Source organism: Talpa europaea (genome assembly GCF_964194135.1).
Source record: "Talpa europaea genome assembly, chromosome: 4".
Classification (NCBI taxonomy): Eukaryota; Metazoa; Chordata; class Mammalia; order Eulipotyphla; family Talpidae; genus Talpa; species Talpa europaea.
The window spans coordinates 127,562,147-127,576,564 of NC_140070.1; the positions used below are offsets into that span (position 1 = coordinate 127,562,147).

Consider the following 14,418-nt stretch of genomic DNA (forward strand, 5'->3'; position numbering starts at 1 on the left):
TAATACTATTCTGAATCCAGGTCCATTCCATTTTAGAGGAAACAGACATGACCAAGATTTCATGGCATAATATACAGGAAAAAATAGGACTGCTGTAACAAGTTGTCTTGTCAAGGGGTAGGCAAGAAATGAAAGAGCACTTGGAATTCTATCTTCCAGAACTTAGACGCTTGCACAATCTCAACTGACACTTATAGTTTGTTCATTCTAATGGCATCAGATGAGACTATATAATGGTCACCACCATAGAAAAATAGAAATTCTAAAGTTTATGATCAGCTTGCTCTTTGCTTAAAGTGGTAGGAACTGGTTTCTAGTCTTGTAACAACAACAACAACAAAAAAAAAAAACACCATAAATTAAGTAATTCTCCCTCTCTCATTTTCCTCTTTCTCCAGATAGTCTTTAAATGTGACAAAGTCCTGTGCTAAGCTCTCTTCTTGTTTCACTACACCTACTTACCTAAAGATACCTCATCCACTTGCATCGCTTTAATAACCATCTATATATAGATGATTCACAAATGTGTACATCTATTTTAGATATATAGCTCTCCCTCCACAGGAACCATAAATTTGATCTGCCCAAAAGTGGACTCGACTTTGCCTGGAAATTTGCTTTTTCTCCTATATTTCCTATCTCTAAGAAAATTGCCACCAGCTCTTAGGTTTTAACACTACAAACCAGCAAGTCTTAATTTTACCCTCTGTAACCCTTACCATTTTGATCCCCAACACTCAAATAATTATGAGTCTTTCCATTTTCCCTTACAATCCTCTTGGTTTAGTCTTTATGTTCTCCTAGCCCAACCTTTGTTTACCAACACAAATATTTCTTTTTAATTGTTTCCTTCTTCCAGTATTTCCCCTACAAAATTCTGTATATCACAACCCAAATGGTCTTTCAAAATAAAAGTTCTTGTCATTTTTGTAAATGTACTGTTTCAATGTTTCTCTGTTGCCCTTGTGAGAAACTCCACCTACAGCCATCACTTTATAGCGCACACCAATCACATGAGATGATTTTTATTGCAGAATGATGCCACAATTCTGTTACCTATAGGTATTTGTCCCCCCAACCTCTTTGCCTAAAATGCTTTTTCCAAACCTGTCCTTATTGCTTGATTCTCTTTTTTTCAGATCTCAAATTAGGACAACAACCCTAATTTGAGGTAGTCGTACAGTCTTTCTGACCTGTGATGTACAAAATGATAGCCACCACCAGTCATCACCAGTTCACTGAACACTTGGAATGTGACTAGTCTGAACTGAGATGTACATTACATGTGAAATACACAACAGATATTGAAGGCTAAGTATAAAAAAATTAAAATCTTTTAATAATTTCTGTATTGCATGTAAAATACCTTGACTATACTAGGTTCGAGAAACTATACTATTGACATTAACTTCACTTTTTTTGCTTTTATGTGGCAACAAGAAGACTCAAAATTATATGATGGCATATTTCAATTGCACAACATCTAGACTACATGAGGGACCCCTTTTGCATTGTGTCTTTGGAAGCATTTATTATATCTTTAAAATTACTAAATTATCTTCTGCACTAGACTGTAAGCATCTAATGAACAAGGGCTGTCTTGGTCAACATGATAATTCTTGGCTTTAAGGATGCCAAAATAAAAGTAATCAATTGTTACTCACAAATTTCATGCTTATGAATTTGTCTACTCACCAAAATTTACTTATAACCCCAAAATCAATATTTATGGTGCTTTCCTGGTCACCTGTGGACATGCACAGAACAGCGAAAGATTTGAGTCATCTAATACAAACTTTCCTAGCTGAGGTCAAACAAAATGATGCTCTGCCTCCTTGTTTCAGCTGTTAAACTGTAATCAAGTGGCACATTTTTACATTTTTGTGACTTTTGTTGGTGATTTAGCTGCTTAAACTGAACCCCAATAATGCTGAAGTGCTAGCTCATATTTCCAAGCACAATAAGGTGTGATATGCCTTACAGAGAAAATACATGTGTTTGATAAGCTTCCTTTGGGCATGAATTACAATGCTGTTGGCTATGAGTTAAATTTTAGTGAGCTAACATATTAAGTAAGGTATCTTTCAAAAGAGACATTCATAAGATATGATCATATAGAGGTCAACCGACATAAATGTTGTGACCAGAGTCTGTGACCTGTTTATTTTGTCTAGGAGCAATGGTTCAGTATTTACTAATATGGTGTTCTAACGATTTCACTAGAATTTACTTTATTTGCCACGTGAATGAAGCTGGATCATCTGATTCCAAATTCATGCAAATGCAGTATACAGGGGTAGATAAAACAGTGACTGTGAAGTCAGACTGCTTAGAGTTCAACATTGGTTCTCTGACATGGTCGTTGTATGTTAAGAGGCAAATCACTTAACTTTTCTCTGTCTTTTTTTTTAAAGATTTATTTATTTATGCATACAAGAACTGGCCAGAGATGTAGGGGGTGAGAGGACCCACCAGAGACAGAGTGGGGAGCAGAACAGGCAGATGTACTGAAACACACTGCTGAGAGGAGCAGTGGGCGAGTCAGGAGAAGTCTGCTGTGCCATGTGGGCAGCTCCCTGGCTGGGGATCAAACTAGTGCTGCAGTGGCTGCGGACAGCATCATAGGTTGTGTCTTAATCCCTTGCGCCACCAGGGAGGTCCAACTTTTCTCTGTCTTTTCCCAAAAATAAAAATGTAGATAAAGAGTAGTGTTTAACGGTTGCCAGAGGTTGGGTGTGAAGAGAGGAAATTTTTGGAATAAGGGACATACTCTGTATCCTGATTACAATGGTAGTTACATAACAGCTCATGTTTCTCCAAACTTGTACAAAAGGGTAAATTATAACTTAATACTCGAGGTTTAAAAACACTAAATCAAATTAAATGCACATAAAACATGTAAAGCACTTCCTGCTCACATAACCATTCTTTAAATGTTTATGCAGAGTGGACTCATGGACCAGGGTTCTAACCTGCTTCCTTCATAAATTAATCAGATGCTAAACCCAGTTTGGGGAAGTTCACTTGATTATCATGAAGGTTGTAGAACCACAACAATGGGACTTTTCAGGAGACAGCAATCCAAAAATCACAGGATCACATAACTTGGGGTGTAGCGAGGAAAGTCATTTGCTAGTTCACAGCTCCATGGTAGAAGAAAGTAGTGGGTTGTGAACTAGAACTATGAAAAGGGGAGGATCTCTCTTAAGAGTCCTTAATCCTATTAAAATCTCTATTGACTCCAGATCTATTTTGAAGACAACCCCACAGCCCGAATGGGGTATGGACAGACATCAAAACTCAAATGAATGCCAATGCCAAGAGGAAAGAAGGGCTGAGTTTGGCACGACACTTATCTGGATCAGACGGATGTGGTAAGAATCAGGCTCCCTCCCTCCACTGCAGGCTGGGGCGTGAAGAGTGGGCTAGGTCATGGCACTGCTGCTTTTTCACTTGGCGGATGTCTCAAGCGTTTCCACCCCTGGGGCCTCCCTGGTGGCGCATGAGGTTAAGGACCGCACTATGAAGCAATCGGCAGCCTCTGCAGCACGAGTTCGATCCCCAGTCGCCAGGGAGCTACCCACATGGCGAGGCAGACCTCTCCTCTCTCGCCCACTGCTCCCCTCAGCAGTATACACTGGTCAATCTGCCTGTTCTGTTCCCCACTCTGTCTCTGGTGAATGCTCTCACCCCCCACACCTTTGGCCTGTACCCCAGCTCTTGTATGCATAACTAAATATATCCTTTAAATAAAAAAATAGTTTCCACCCTCGATGTGTTCCTGACCGACACAGCACCCGCGGGCAGTCGCTGCCTGCCGTGGGGTGGCCGGGGTGTCTCCGCGCCCCCAGCCCCACCGCGTCACCCTCAGCGGGGACCCAGTAAATGACTGCGACTGAGCTGCACCACAAGGATCAGGGCGGGTTTGAACCCTGAAAAGGGCCGCCAGCTGGTCTGAAATTCACACTCAAAGTTCCCTCCGCCCCCCTTGGGGACGCTTCGCGCGTCGCGAAGCCCAACGCCAGTCACGTGACAGCTACACGCACCTCAGGTCCGCGGCCTCTGAACGTCGACGGGGACTTGACCGCCACGAAGCCAGGCGTTCGGGGGAGCAAGTCTCCTCGCCGGCGGCCTTGCCCTCGGCAACCGTGGCCCAGAAAGTGCGCTTCACGCCGGAAGTGCCCTAATCCGCAGCACGTGGGGTTGCCAGGGCGCGCTTCACGTGACTGGGCGGGGCCTCGGGAAGCCGGCAGCCAATGGCAGCCGGGGAGGGCGGTGCCCGGGGCGCCCCGGGGCCTATCCCGGAAGTAGGGCCGCGGCGGGGGCGGGAAGGGGCGGGGCGAGCGGGTGTGGAAAGTGTGGCGGCCCCGCCCCGTCTCCGGGACCTGCCGCGGCCGCCACCGCCGGAGGGGACCCGCGCCGGTGCGCAGGCGACAGCGGCCCCCCCCGAGAGGTGCAGACCGGGGCGCGGCGAGGGGGGCCGGGCCGGGGCGGGGCCGGCGGCGGGCCCCGGGCCCGAGGGCGGCGGGGGTGGACGGGGACGGGGCGAGCGCGGGACCCGCCGGGACCCGGGCCGCGCGGGCCGGGCCGGCCGGGGATGCGGAGCGGGCGGGGCGCGAGGGCCGGGCCGACGGGCGCGGGGCGCGCGCCGCCGCCCGAGGCCGGGCAGCGGGCCGGCTGCGGCTGCCCCCCAGCCTCCGCGGGGACGTGCGGCCTGGCGGGGCCCCCCAGCGAGGAGCCGGGCGCCCCGGAGGGCGGCGGCGCGGGAAGGCGCCGGCTCTGCCCGCGGCGGGAGGAGGCGCGCCCGGGGCGGGTGCCCCTCCGGCCCCCCGAGTTCCTTGGCGCTCTGCTCCCCACTCCCCAGCCGCGGAGGGAAAAGTTTGCAGAGGCCGGGGAGAGGGTGCCCGGCTCGTCCCGGGTGGGCGCTCGGCGAGGCCAGGGTAGCAGATCCGGGATGCTGGGCGCGGACCCTGCCCGCGAGGAGCCGGGTTCTGCGCCTGCTGGCATGCTCGCTGCTTGCAGAACAAAAATCACAAACTTTCCCCGCAGTTCCCTCGGGAAGACGACCATCTCCCCAGCCCACCATGGCGGATGAAATTGATTTCACGACTGGGGATGCCGGGGCGTCCAGCACTTACCCGATGCAGTGCTCGGCCCTGCGCAAAAACGGCTTCGTGGTGCTCAAAGGACGACCGTGCAAAATAGTGGAGATGTCAACTTCCAAAACTGGGAAACACGGGCACGCCAAGGTATTTGCCCTCTCAAGCCTATCTTTGCCTTGGGATTTTGATCTTTTGTATTGCATTACAGAGCGTGCGTTTTCTATTCTTAGTTTTGTGATGAACCGGTGGGTTTTTTGTTTTTTTTTTTTTTTTCTTCCCGCAATTACTGTGCCATCAGGTATGCCTTTGAGTATCGAAAAGTATCTTTTTCTTCTTGGGCCCTGTTTCACTAACTGGGAATTAAAACTTTCCTGGATGTGACCTCAAAGATCTACTCAGTTTGCAGTGAGAAAGCCTGTTCTAAGGAACCTAACTTCGTTTTTCTTATACACTCTTATAACTGAATTCTGTCGTGATAGGGTTTGGTTTTTCACTGCTTCCCAATTTTGTGATCACTACTTTTTTTTTTTTTTTTAAAGAATAAAATTAGATGACCTTGGAAGGAGGAGTCTGTCATGATCAGTGTTGGTATTGTGTATGTAATGAGTGATATGCTTGGCAAAGATTAAACAGGTTTCCTGTTCTCCTCTGTTAGGTTCACCTTGTTGGAATTGATATTTTCACTGGCAAAAAATATGAAGATATTTGTCCTTCTACTCACAACATGGATGTTCCAAATATTAAAAGGAATGATTATCAAGTAAGTACAAATTTCCTTACTGTTATTTAAAAAGGGCAAGTACTACTTACTGTCATTTATAACCTAACATAACCCAGTGGTGTCATAGGTTTTTCTGACCAATTTTTAGGCACCATTTAGCTTAGATATTGGAGAAATAGTGATTTTTAATACTTGTACATTACTTAGGATTATTGGTAGGTAGTTTTTAGCAATCTTGCATTTTAATTTATTTTAAAGATTTATGTATTTATGCATATAAGAACTGGGGTACAGGCCAGAGGTAGGGGTGTGTGTGAGAGGATTCAATGGAGACAGAGTAGGGAACAGAACACATGGATTCATTGAAATACACTGCTGAGGGGAGCATGGGGTGAGACAGGAGAGGTCTGCTGCTCCACGTGAGTTAGCTTTCTGGCGGGGGATTGAACTAGTGCTGCAGTGGATGCGGATAGCTTCATAGTGCGGAGATTTAGCTGCCAGCATTCTTGCATTTTAAAAAAGTTAAACTTTTGTTTTTCAGACCAAGTATTAGTTCTCACACTGCATATTGTGACTGAATGTCTAATATTTAGTGGAATTACTATTCTCTTTGTTGTAAAATAATTCAAATTTAGATGATCCCTCCCATATATTTAACTTCTTTTCACTTATCAGACCTAACACTTTCAAGATATTAGTGGAATTCATGGCCTCTACCCACCAAGTTCCTGAATTGAATGTAGGGCATATCTTGGTATTCTTGAGTAGGGAAATAAGTGAAAAATCATGAATATAAAGGATAAGTCACATGTTTACTGAATATAGTATAGAAAATATAAAAATTGTGTAATTGTTTTATATATCCATTGACCACGCTGTGACCCTTTGTTAAATTTCAAGTTTTACTATATAAATTTAAAGTTTTAGTTGAAGTTGTACATTGGGATTGGTCATGTTTAATGATAGCATTTTGTTGTTTGCAGTATTGCTGGTAACCATCGGCCTCACAGAATGTGGGAGCTTAGATTAATCATAACTAAAGCCATTCTTAAAAGTCTGCCTTTTTTTTTTTATTTTATTTATTTATATAAGCACTGGGTACAGTCAGAAGTGCGGGAGGGTAAGAGAATTCACTAGAGACACAGCGGGGAACAGAACAGGCAGACTGACGAAATACACTGCTGAGGGGAGCAGAGGGCACGGCAGGAGAGGTCTGTCGCGCCATGTGGGACCCTCACTGGCGGCCGGGGATTGAACCAGTGCTGCAGAGGCTGCGGGCAGCTTCTCGGCCCAGTGCTCAACCGCTGCGCCACCAGGGGATTCCCAAAAGTCTTCCTTTTTTAAATCAAGCATACCATATACAGAACTTTTTAATGTTTATTTTACACAGTGAAAAATAAAAATGTGAGATTTGTTTTATCCAATTTAAACTGATTTTTATACTTGTTTTTATTGTATAATCTTTAAAGAATATTACTATCAACTATAGTTATTCAATGATTTTCTTTTACTTTTCCACATGTAAACCTATTTTTACAGTTTTAAGCTAGTGAAGTTTTATAATTTCACCTTCCATTTCTCAGAATAAGCTTTGTAATCTTTCTAGAAATTTGAATGTCTTAGTATAACAATAACAATAGCAGATTTTTTTTAGTCAGGCTGTCCTAGACTTGGATCTAGTTCTGTCACTTTCTAGCTGAATGAACCTTGAATAAATTACAGAACTTCTCTGAGCCTAACTTCCTGTCTACCAAGGAGGGATCATGTGATGATTAAATTAGAAAATGGGTCCCCTAATTACTTTATAAAAAGACATGAACCAAAAAGTAATTCTTTTCTGCTCCCTCTTTTCCAGTATAAAGATTTCACCTAATTAATCCATTCTTGGATTACTAATTTTAGATGTGGCACATAGTGGGTGCTCAATAAACATCTGTTAATGCATACATGATTATTCAGTGTGGTATAGATAGCACCATAGACTAAAACTAAGTATAGAATTTCTTTTTGCCAAAAATTGATTTTGCATGTTAGCCCTAAAATGTAAATGCTTTGAATATTCAAAATTCATTACATTCATTAATATTCACTCAATAGAGTTTTGCTTTTGAGTATTTCAGAAAAAGTGGTGTCAGTAGTTTACACAATTACTGTTATGACCAAATTAATCAATTATTGATTGAAACTCAGGATTTAACATAAAGGAAAAATTTGGTTTGTGTTTTATTTTACAATATAATAGGGTCTGAACTAAGGTGAAAGGAATAAGGTGACGGAATGAGTACGATCCCTGGCCAGGGAGCTACCCACATGGCACAGCAGACCTCTCCTGTCTCACCCGCTGCTCCCCTTAGCAGTGTATTTCAGTCAATCTGCCTGTTCTGTTCACCATTCTGTCTCTGGTGAATCCTCTCCCACCCCCACCCCCACCCCCACACCTCTGGCCTGTACCTCCCAGTTCTTGATTGCATAAACAAATAAATTTAAAAAAAAAAAAAAAAGAAAGAAAGAAAGAAATTCTGATCCTATCTTTACATAAACTTTTGATATTTTGTCATGGAAGTTTTGTACTAATTCTAATTTATTAAAATATTTATCTAATCCCTGAGAATTTATTGGGTGCCTTCTTAAATTTTGTACCCGATAAGTCCCTCACTTGCTCTCCCTAGCCCTAGTCTTTGGTATGTAGTCTACACTAAAGAGTAGATAAGAGAGGGCCTCCCTGGTGGCGCAGTGGTTGAGTGCTGGGTTGCCTGCAGGCTCTGCAGTGCCTGTTCGATCCACGACTGCTCCCAGGCCAACGAGGAGGGTCCCACATGGTGCGCAGACCTCTCCTGCCGCCCGCTGCTCCCCTCAGCAGTGAACTTCGGTCCTTCTGCCTGCACTGCTCCCCGCTCTGTCTCTGGTGAATTCTCACACCCTCCCGCACTTCTGACTGTACCCAGTCTTGTATAAATAAATAAATAAATAAACCTTTAAAAAAAAAGTAGATAAGAGAATGACTCAAGTTTATAGTCTGCATCCAAATCCTCACTTTGGCACTAATTGTATGTGTGACCTCTGTTGTCAAGTTACTTAACCTCTCTCCTTCCTTCCTTTATTTAGAAAATAGGGATAGAATAGTCCCTTGAATATCACATCCCTTTGTTACCAAGTCACCATAGAGTACTTATTTTTATCCATTTAAAAAAAAAAAAAAACAGTTCTTTGATCTTCCCCAGTTATATTTATTGTGGTATGTTGGTCTTCACTTTCTGATCTGAGTGCCTTGATTAAATTCCTGCTTTTCAGAAGACTACATGTAGTTCTTTGGATATGCTGAATACTCAGGTGCCAGTTTGGCAGTCAGCTAAAGCAAAATGTATAACTGTTCACTATAGTAAATAAAAAATAAATCTTTGTCTAGGAAAGAACATTAATTTTCCAATTTTCATTTTATGTATTTCAGTAAGTTCAGATTGAAAGAAAAATTGTCTTCTGAACAATTCCTGAAATAAAACCTTTTTTAAAATTGTCTTTTGACTAACATTCCAACATAAAAATTGGATTAGAATTGCTAATTTTCATTACTTTTCCCAAAAGTTGTTATGGTTGTCTGGGGCTCAGTCATGGTGTAAAATACAACTACATCCAGACATCTTTGGGAATCCCCAAACTTAAATCCCCAAACTACATACCAAAAACAGAAACTTGTTCAGATTTGGTACTCTCTTAAATAATATTTCTTTAAAAATTGCTGCATTCCTGTGTACCACACCACAAGTTAAATGCCTTTTTGGCATTCATTAAAGTCCTATCATTTACCGGATGGTCTCACTCATAGCAGGAATCTAGAAAAACTAAATAAGGGACCAGGAAAAAGAACAACTACAAGAAAGAAAAAATCAAAATCAACAAACAGCTATGAACCAGAGACACACTATAGGGTGTGGGGGGCGGGGAAAGGAGGATTTGGGGTCAAAATAAGGGGGTTGCAATTGTATGGGGAATATAAAAATAAAATTAAAAAAAAAAGTCCTATCATTTAAAGACCATTTTTCAGAAGGAAAACAAATTACACATTAAAGAATATGGTGTGAATCTCTGGGTTATTGGTGAATTTCTAAAACTGTGATTATTAAATCTGAGTATTTTCTTCAAATACGTGGTATAACTTTTTCAGTACTGCAATATGTGAGTTGAATTTTGGTATTATAACTTAAAATGAACAAAGAAAATAATGATGCTATGAATAGTTTGAGCTTAATCTTTTTACGATTACTGCCTGTTCTGTGGAATTTCTGCATCTCCTGGTAGAAGCTTTCTTTCTTTGGGAACAGGAAACATCTAGAACAGAATACTGGAGTATTGCAAAGACAAGAATCATATATTTTGTTACAGAACAGGTTTCTCCTGCTATCCAAAAGTAAAATGTTCCTATTTGGTATGATTGGGCGGATTATTTTTTGAATCTACGAATGCTCAAAATTTTTTCCATATAAATTGTTGTAATAACATTTGTAGTATATTAAGTTACACCAAATAGGAACATTCTACTTTCAGGTAGTACGGGGGACTTCTATCGTGAACGATAATTGTGAGACAAGCCCCTCTCTTTCCGAAATCTGTGTATCCTACCATGGAAGAAATAGTACCATGCATTGAAATGTAACCTATAAAACAGCACCCTAAGCCCACAGGCAAAGAGGAGTCCACTTGGCCAGTCCACACAGGCAAGCTGTCCTGTTGCCTTATTTTGCCTCAAATGAAGTTTTTAGTTAGAAATGATGTAATGTGATAGAGCTTCCATATGATCCAGCAATTCCACTCCTAGGTATTTACCCAAAGGACACAGAAACATCAATTCCAAAGAACACCTGCACCCCTATGTTTATAGCAGCACTGTTTACAATAGCTAAGCTTTGGAAACAACCCAAATGCCCAAAAATAGATGACTGGATCAAGAAGATGTGGTACATATACACCATGGAATATTACTCAGCATTCAAAAAAGATAAACACATGCAATTTGCAGCAACATGGATGGCGCTGGAAGGGATCATGCTCAGCGAAATAAGCCAAAAAGAAAAAGAAAAATACCGGATGGTCTCACTCATAGCAGGAATCTAGAAAACTTAAATAAGGGACCAGGAAAATGAATAACTATAAGAAAGTGAAAATCAAAATCAACAAAAAACTATGAACCAGAGACACTTTTAGGGGGGCGGGGGCAGGAGGGGAGGGATTGGGTTCAGAATGGGGGGGCTGCAATTGTATGGGGAATATAACAATAAAATTTATTATAAAAAAAAAAAAAGAAATGATGTAATGTGAGATACTGACAGGAATGAAGCATTCTGTAAATCCAGAGATGAGATTTTAGCATTTTCCTCTCTTTTTGTTTTTTTAAGATGTGATGGTTATTGTCTTTGTCTTACAGTTGTTTAAATCAGGACCTTAATAAAGTATTCTCTGCAGACTGAACTTGTTTGACCCTAATCTGTAGGTTCTCTGCTCTACCATGTCACAGGCGGTGTATCTGTCACTATTTCTCTCTCTCTCTCTCTCTCTCTCTCTCTCTCTGTAACTTGGCTTTATTTTTGAAATTTTTTATGGTAATGTATTTTAATAAGATGTTTAATTTTTATAAATTCATTGTTTACTAGCTGTTTTATAATATACTTATACATTTTTAATTTGAAATGATTTATATTATAAACCATAATATAATCTTATTTTATGAATTCCAACTCTTAAAAAATAAATATCACCATTATAGAACTAAATGCCAAAACAAGTAATATTCTGCTTTTATGTTGTAGTCACTAAGGGCACTGGGAATCTTTAACTCTTGATAATAGACAAATTCCACTTGTAGGAATTGCTAAGAAAGCAGAAATCAGAAAGATCTGGCTTATAAACCTGTGGTTAATTGTTTAAAAATTACCCTTCTACCTCAGCTTCCTTAATCTCCATTCCTCTACCAACCACTTCACAAATGTTTGAACAACTGAAAGATTAATTAAGACTATTTGTTGTTACTTTGTATTTTTCATTTTCAAGATTTTAGACATGTGCAGAAACTAAAATCTCCTGTGGCTAAATGGGGTTTCTGTGAAAAGCCACAGTCAGATTTGGTAGCACCAGAAACAAGAGACCTGAGAACTCTACTCTCTGGAATCCGGGTGATAGATCGCCATAGTTTGGTGGGGGTGGGGACAAGGACTATTTCTTTGCTTCCTTGTGGGCATGTTAATGTTAGCATCTGGTAACTGGATGACTGCTTTTTATAAAACTTTAGCATTTTTATAAAACTCTGGGCATTTTGATAGCATGCATGCTTTTAGAATAAATGAATGTAGCCTGGCTATTTCCTCATACTTAAAAGAAATTCAATGATAGCAAACTGCCTTTTTGCAGGGTAGGTTGATAACTGGGCTTATTTTGTTAATGCCATCAGCAAACTGATGTTTGTAGTTTAAAAAGTATATAGTGTTGTTAACAGTGAGCTGGAATCAGTTTTTTTCATTTAACTGTTCATAGTCAAATTATAAGATGTATTGTTTGTAACGGTAAGAAACTGAAAATAATTTATGCCTGTTAATGAGGAAATGATTAAATCACTTAGTTTATGCAGTTAAGAAATAGTTAAACAGGGCCTCCCTAGTGGCGCAAGGGGTTAAGCACCATGCTATGAAGCAATCCATAGCCTCTGCAGCACAAGTTTGATCCCCAGCTGGCTAGGGAGAAATGCTCATGGCAAGGCAGACCTCTCCTGTCTCGGCCACTGCTCCCCTCAGCAGTGTATTTCAGTCAGTCTGCCTGTTCTGTTCCACACTCTATCTCTGGTGGATCCTCTCACCCCCCGCATCTCTGGCCTGTACCCCAGCTCTTGTATGCATAAATAAATAAATCTTTTTAAAAAAAAAGTTAAACATACTAAGGTAGGCCCATATTTTCCAATTAGAGATTTCTCAGGCATTATTATCTACACACTTGCTGAAAAATATATACCCCATTAATGTTTTTAAAAATTATATTTGCATTGTGTGTATAAATGTCAGTCTCTCAGGATGTACTATAAAGAAGCCTAATCTATTTACTTAATATAGAGATTTGAGAGATGGGGGTTGCAGGGAAGGTGAACTTACACTTCTAGTCTGTATGTATTTTATACTTCTGTATGTTTAGCCCTTTTAAGCACCAAGAATATATTAGGGTATTACTTTATGCTGATACAAATTAATGTGGATTGCAATTTACTGTGTAAACATTATAAAAGAGTGGATATAAACCATTCATTGCAAATGGTATAATTTCTCTTAATAGCTGATATGCATTCAGGATGGTTACCTTTCCCTGCTGACAGAAACTGGTGAAGTTCGTGAGGATCTTAAGCTGCCAGAAGGTGAACTAGGCAAAGAAATAGAAGGAAAATACAATGCAGGTGAAGATGTACAGGTAAAGACCTCTGACAATGTCAACTCCAAATTTGTTTTAAAGATAATCCTCTGAAACATTCTTAAAGACAAAGGATGATATGGGAGTGCTAAAGATTGAAGGAGATTCACTCTCTCTTTGATATAACTTTCAAAAATATAATATTTAATAAGTATTGAAGTATTTATAGTTCTTATTGTTTCTTTTCCTTGGAAGTTGTCTTATAATCCACAATTTGAGAGATTCTTTAGAAAAATGTAAAAAATAAAGGAGATTACCTGTTCTTAGAATACCTCTTTCCACATGCAGTATGTTTAAATGTCTATAAATATTTAGTGTTTGGTGAATTAAAGATATATACATATAATATTGCCTTCTAAATAATTTTTTGACTACATTTTCCTCTTTTAGGTATCTGTCATGTGTGCAATGAGTGAAGAATACGCTGTGGCCATAAAGCCCTGTAAATAAATGGGAACATCAGGCATGAGCACACTGTTTAGGTCTGGATCAACTACAGATCTAAAGTTTGGTTCTGAGTTGTCACCAAAGCCATGGCCTTCATAAGCAACCTCATTTCTTTTTTAAATGTTTCTGGACTTGTGCTGAGTTCATTTGCAGGCAATTGGTAATTTAAAAAAATAATCAAAATGTATAATTCATTTTTTAATTTTGTAGGTGTCTTTCCTATAACATTCCTGTGGTTTTCTGTGAGTCCAAGAGACAAAATAGCTTCAGCAGATGTGATTTGTTTGAGCAACTCATTCCTGAATTTTAATTAAATGATAAACCGGGGTTTTAAATCAAACAATGTAGCATCTAATAGTAGTGAAGTACCACATTTAAGTTGAATTGTTCTGCATTAATTTCAAACTTAAATCATAGAATAAGAAAATTATTGATCAGCATTGTCATAGTTTCATCCTGGCAAGGACAAATCCTTAAAAAAAATGCTATCAAAAAGTGTCAGTTATCTTAGTAGCCATATGCAGCCACCTATATTACCTCAATCATACTATTATTTGCCAAATTATTGGCAGATTTAATATAATCTTATATATATAGTTGTTTTAGTACCTGCTTGTGGTTGACAGAGAGGCATTGAAATGTTAGGTGACAATTGGTAAGTCAGGCTGTAAAGACAGGGACAGTGGCATAGAAGGTTGGTTAAAGCCA

At 40.4% G+C, this 14,418-nt stretch overlaps 1 protein-coding gene across 1 annotated transcript; it reads left to right on the plus strand.

Moving 5' to 3' along the window:
* Positions 1-5,009: 5,009 nt before the first annotated feature.
* Positions 5,010-13,713, plus strand: EIF5A2 (eukaryotic translation initiation factor 5A2; the record flags this gene model as incomplete). The annotated part of the gene is made up of 4 exons (XM_084231426.1): positions 5,010-5,249; positions 5,758-5,862; positions 13,132-13,263; positions 13,654-13,713. Exons 1-4 carry the CDS (start codon positions 5,085-5,087, stop codon positions 13,711-13,713), a joined length of 462 nt encoding a protein of 153 aa, XP_084087552.1. The 5' UTR covers positions 5,010-5,084.
* Between the last annotated feature and the right edge of the window lie 705 nt (positions 13,714-14,418).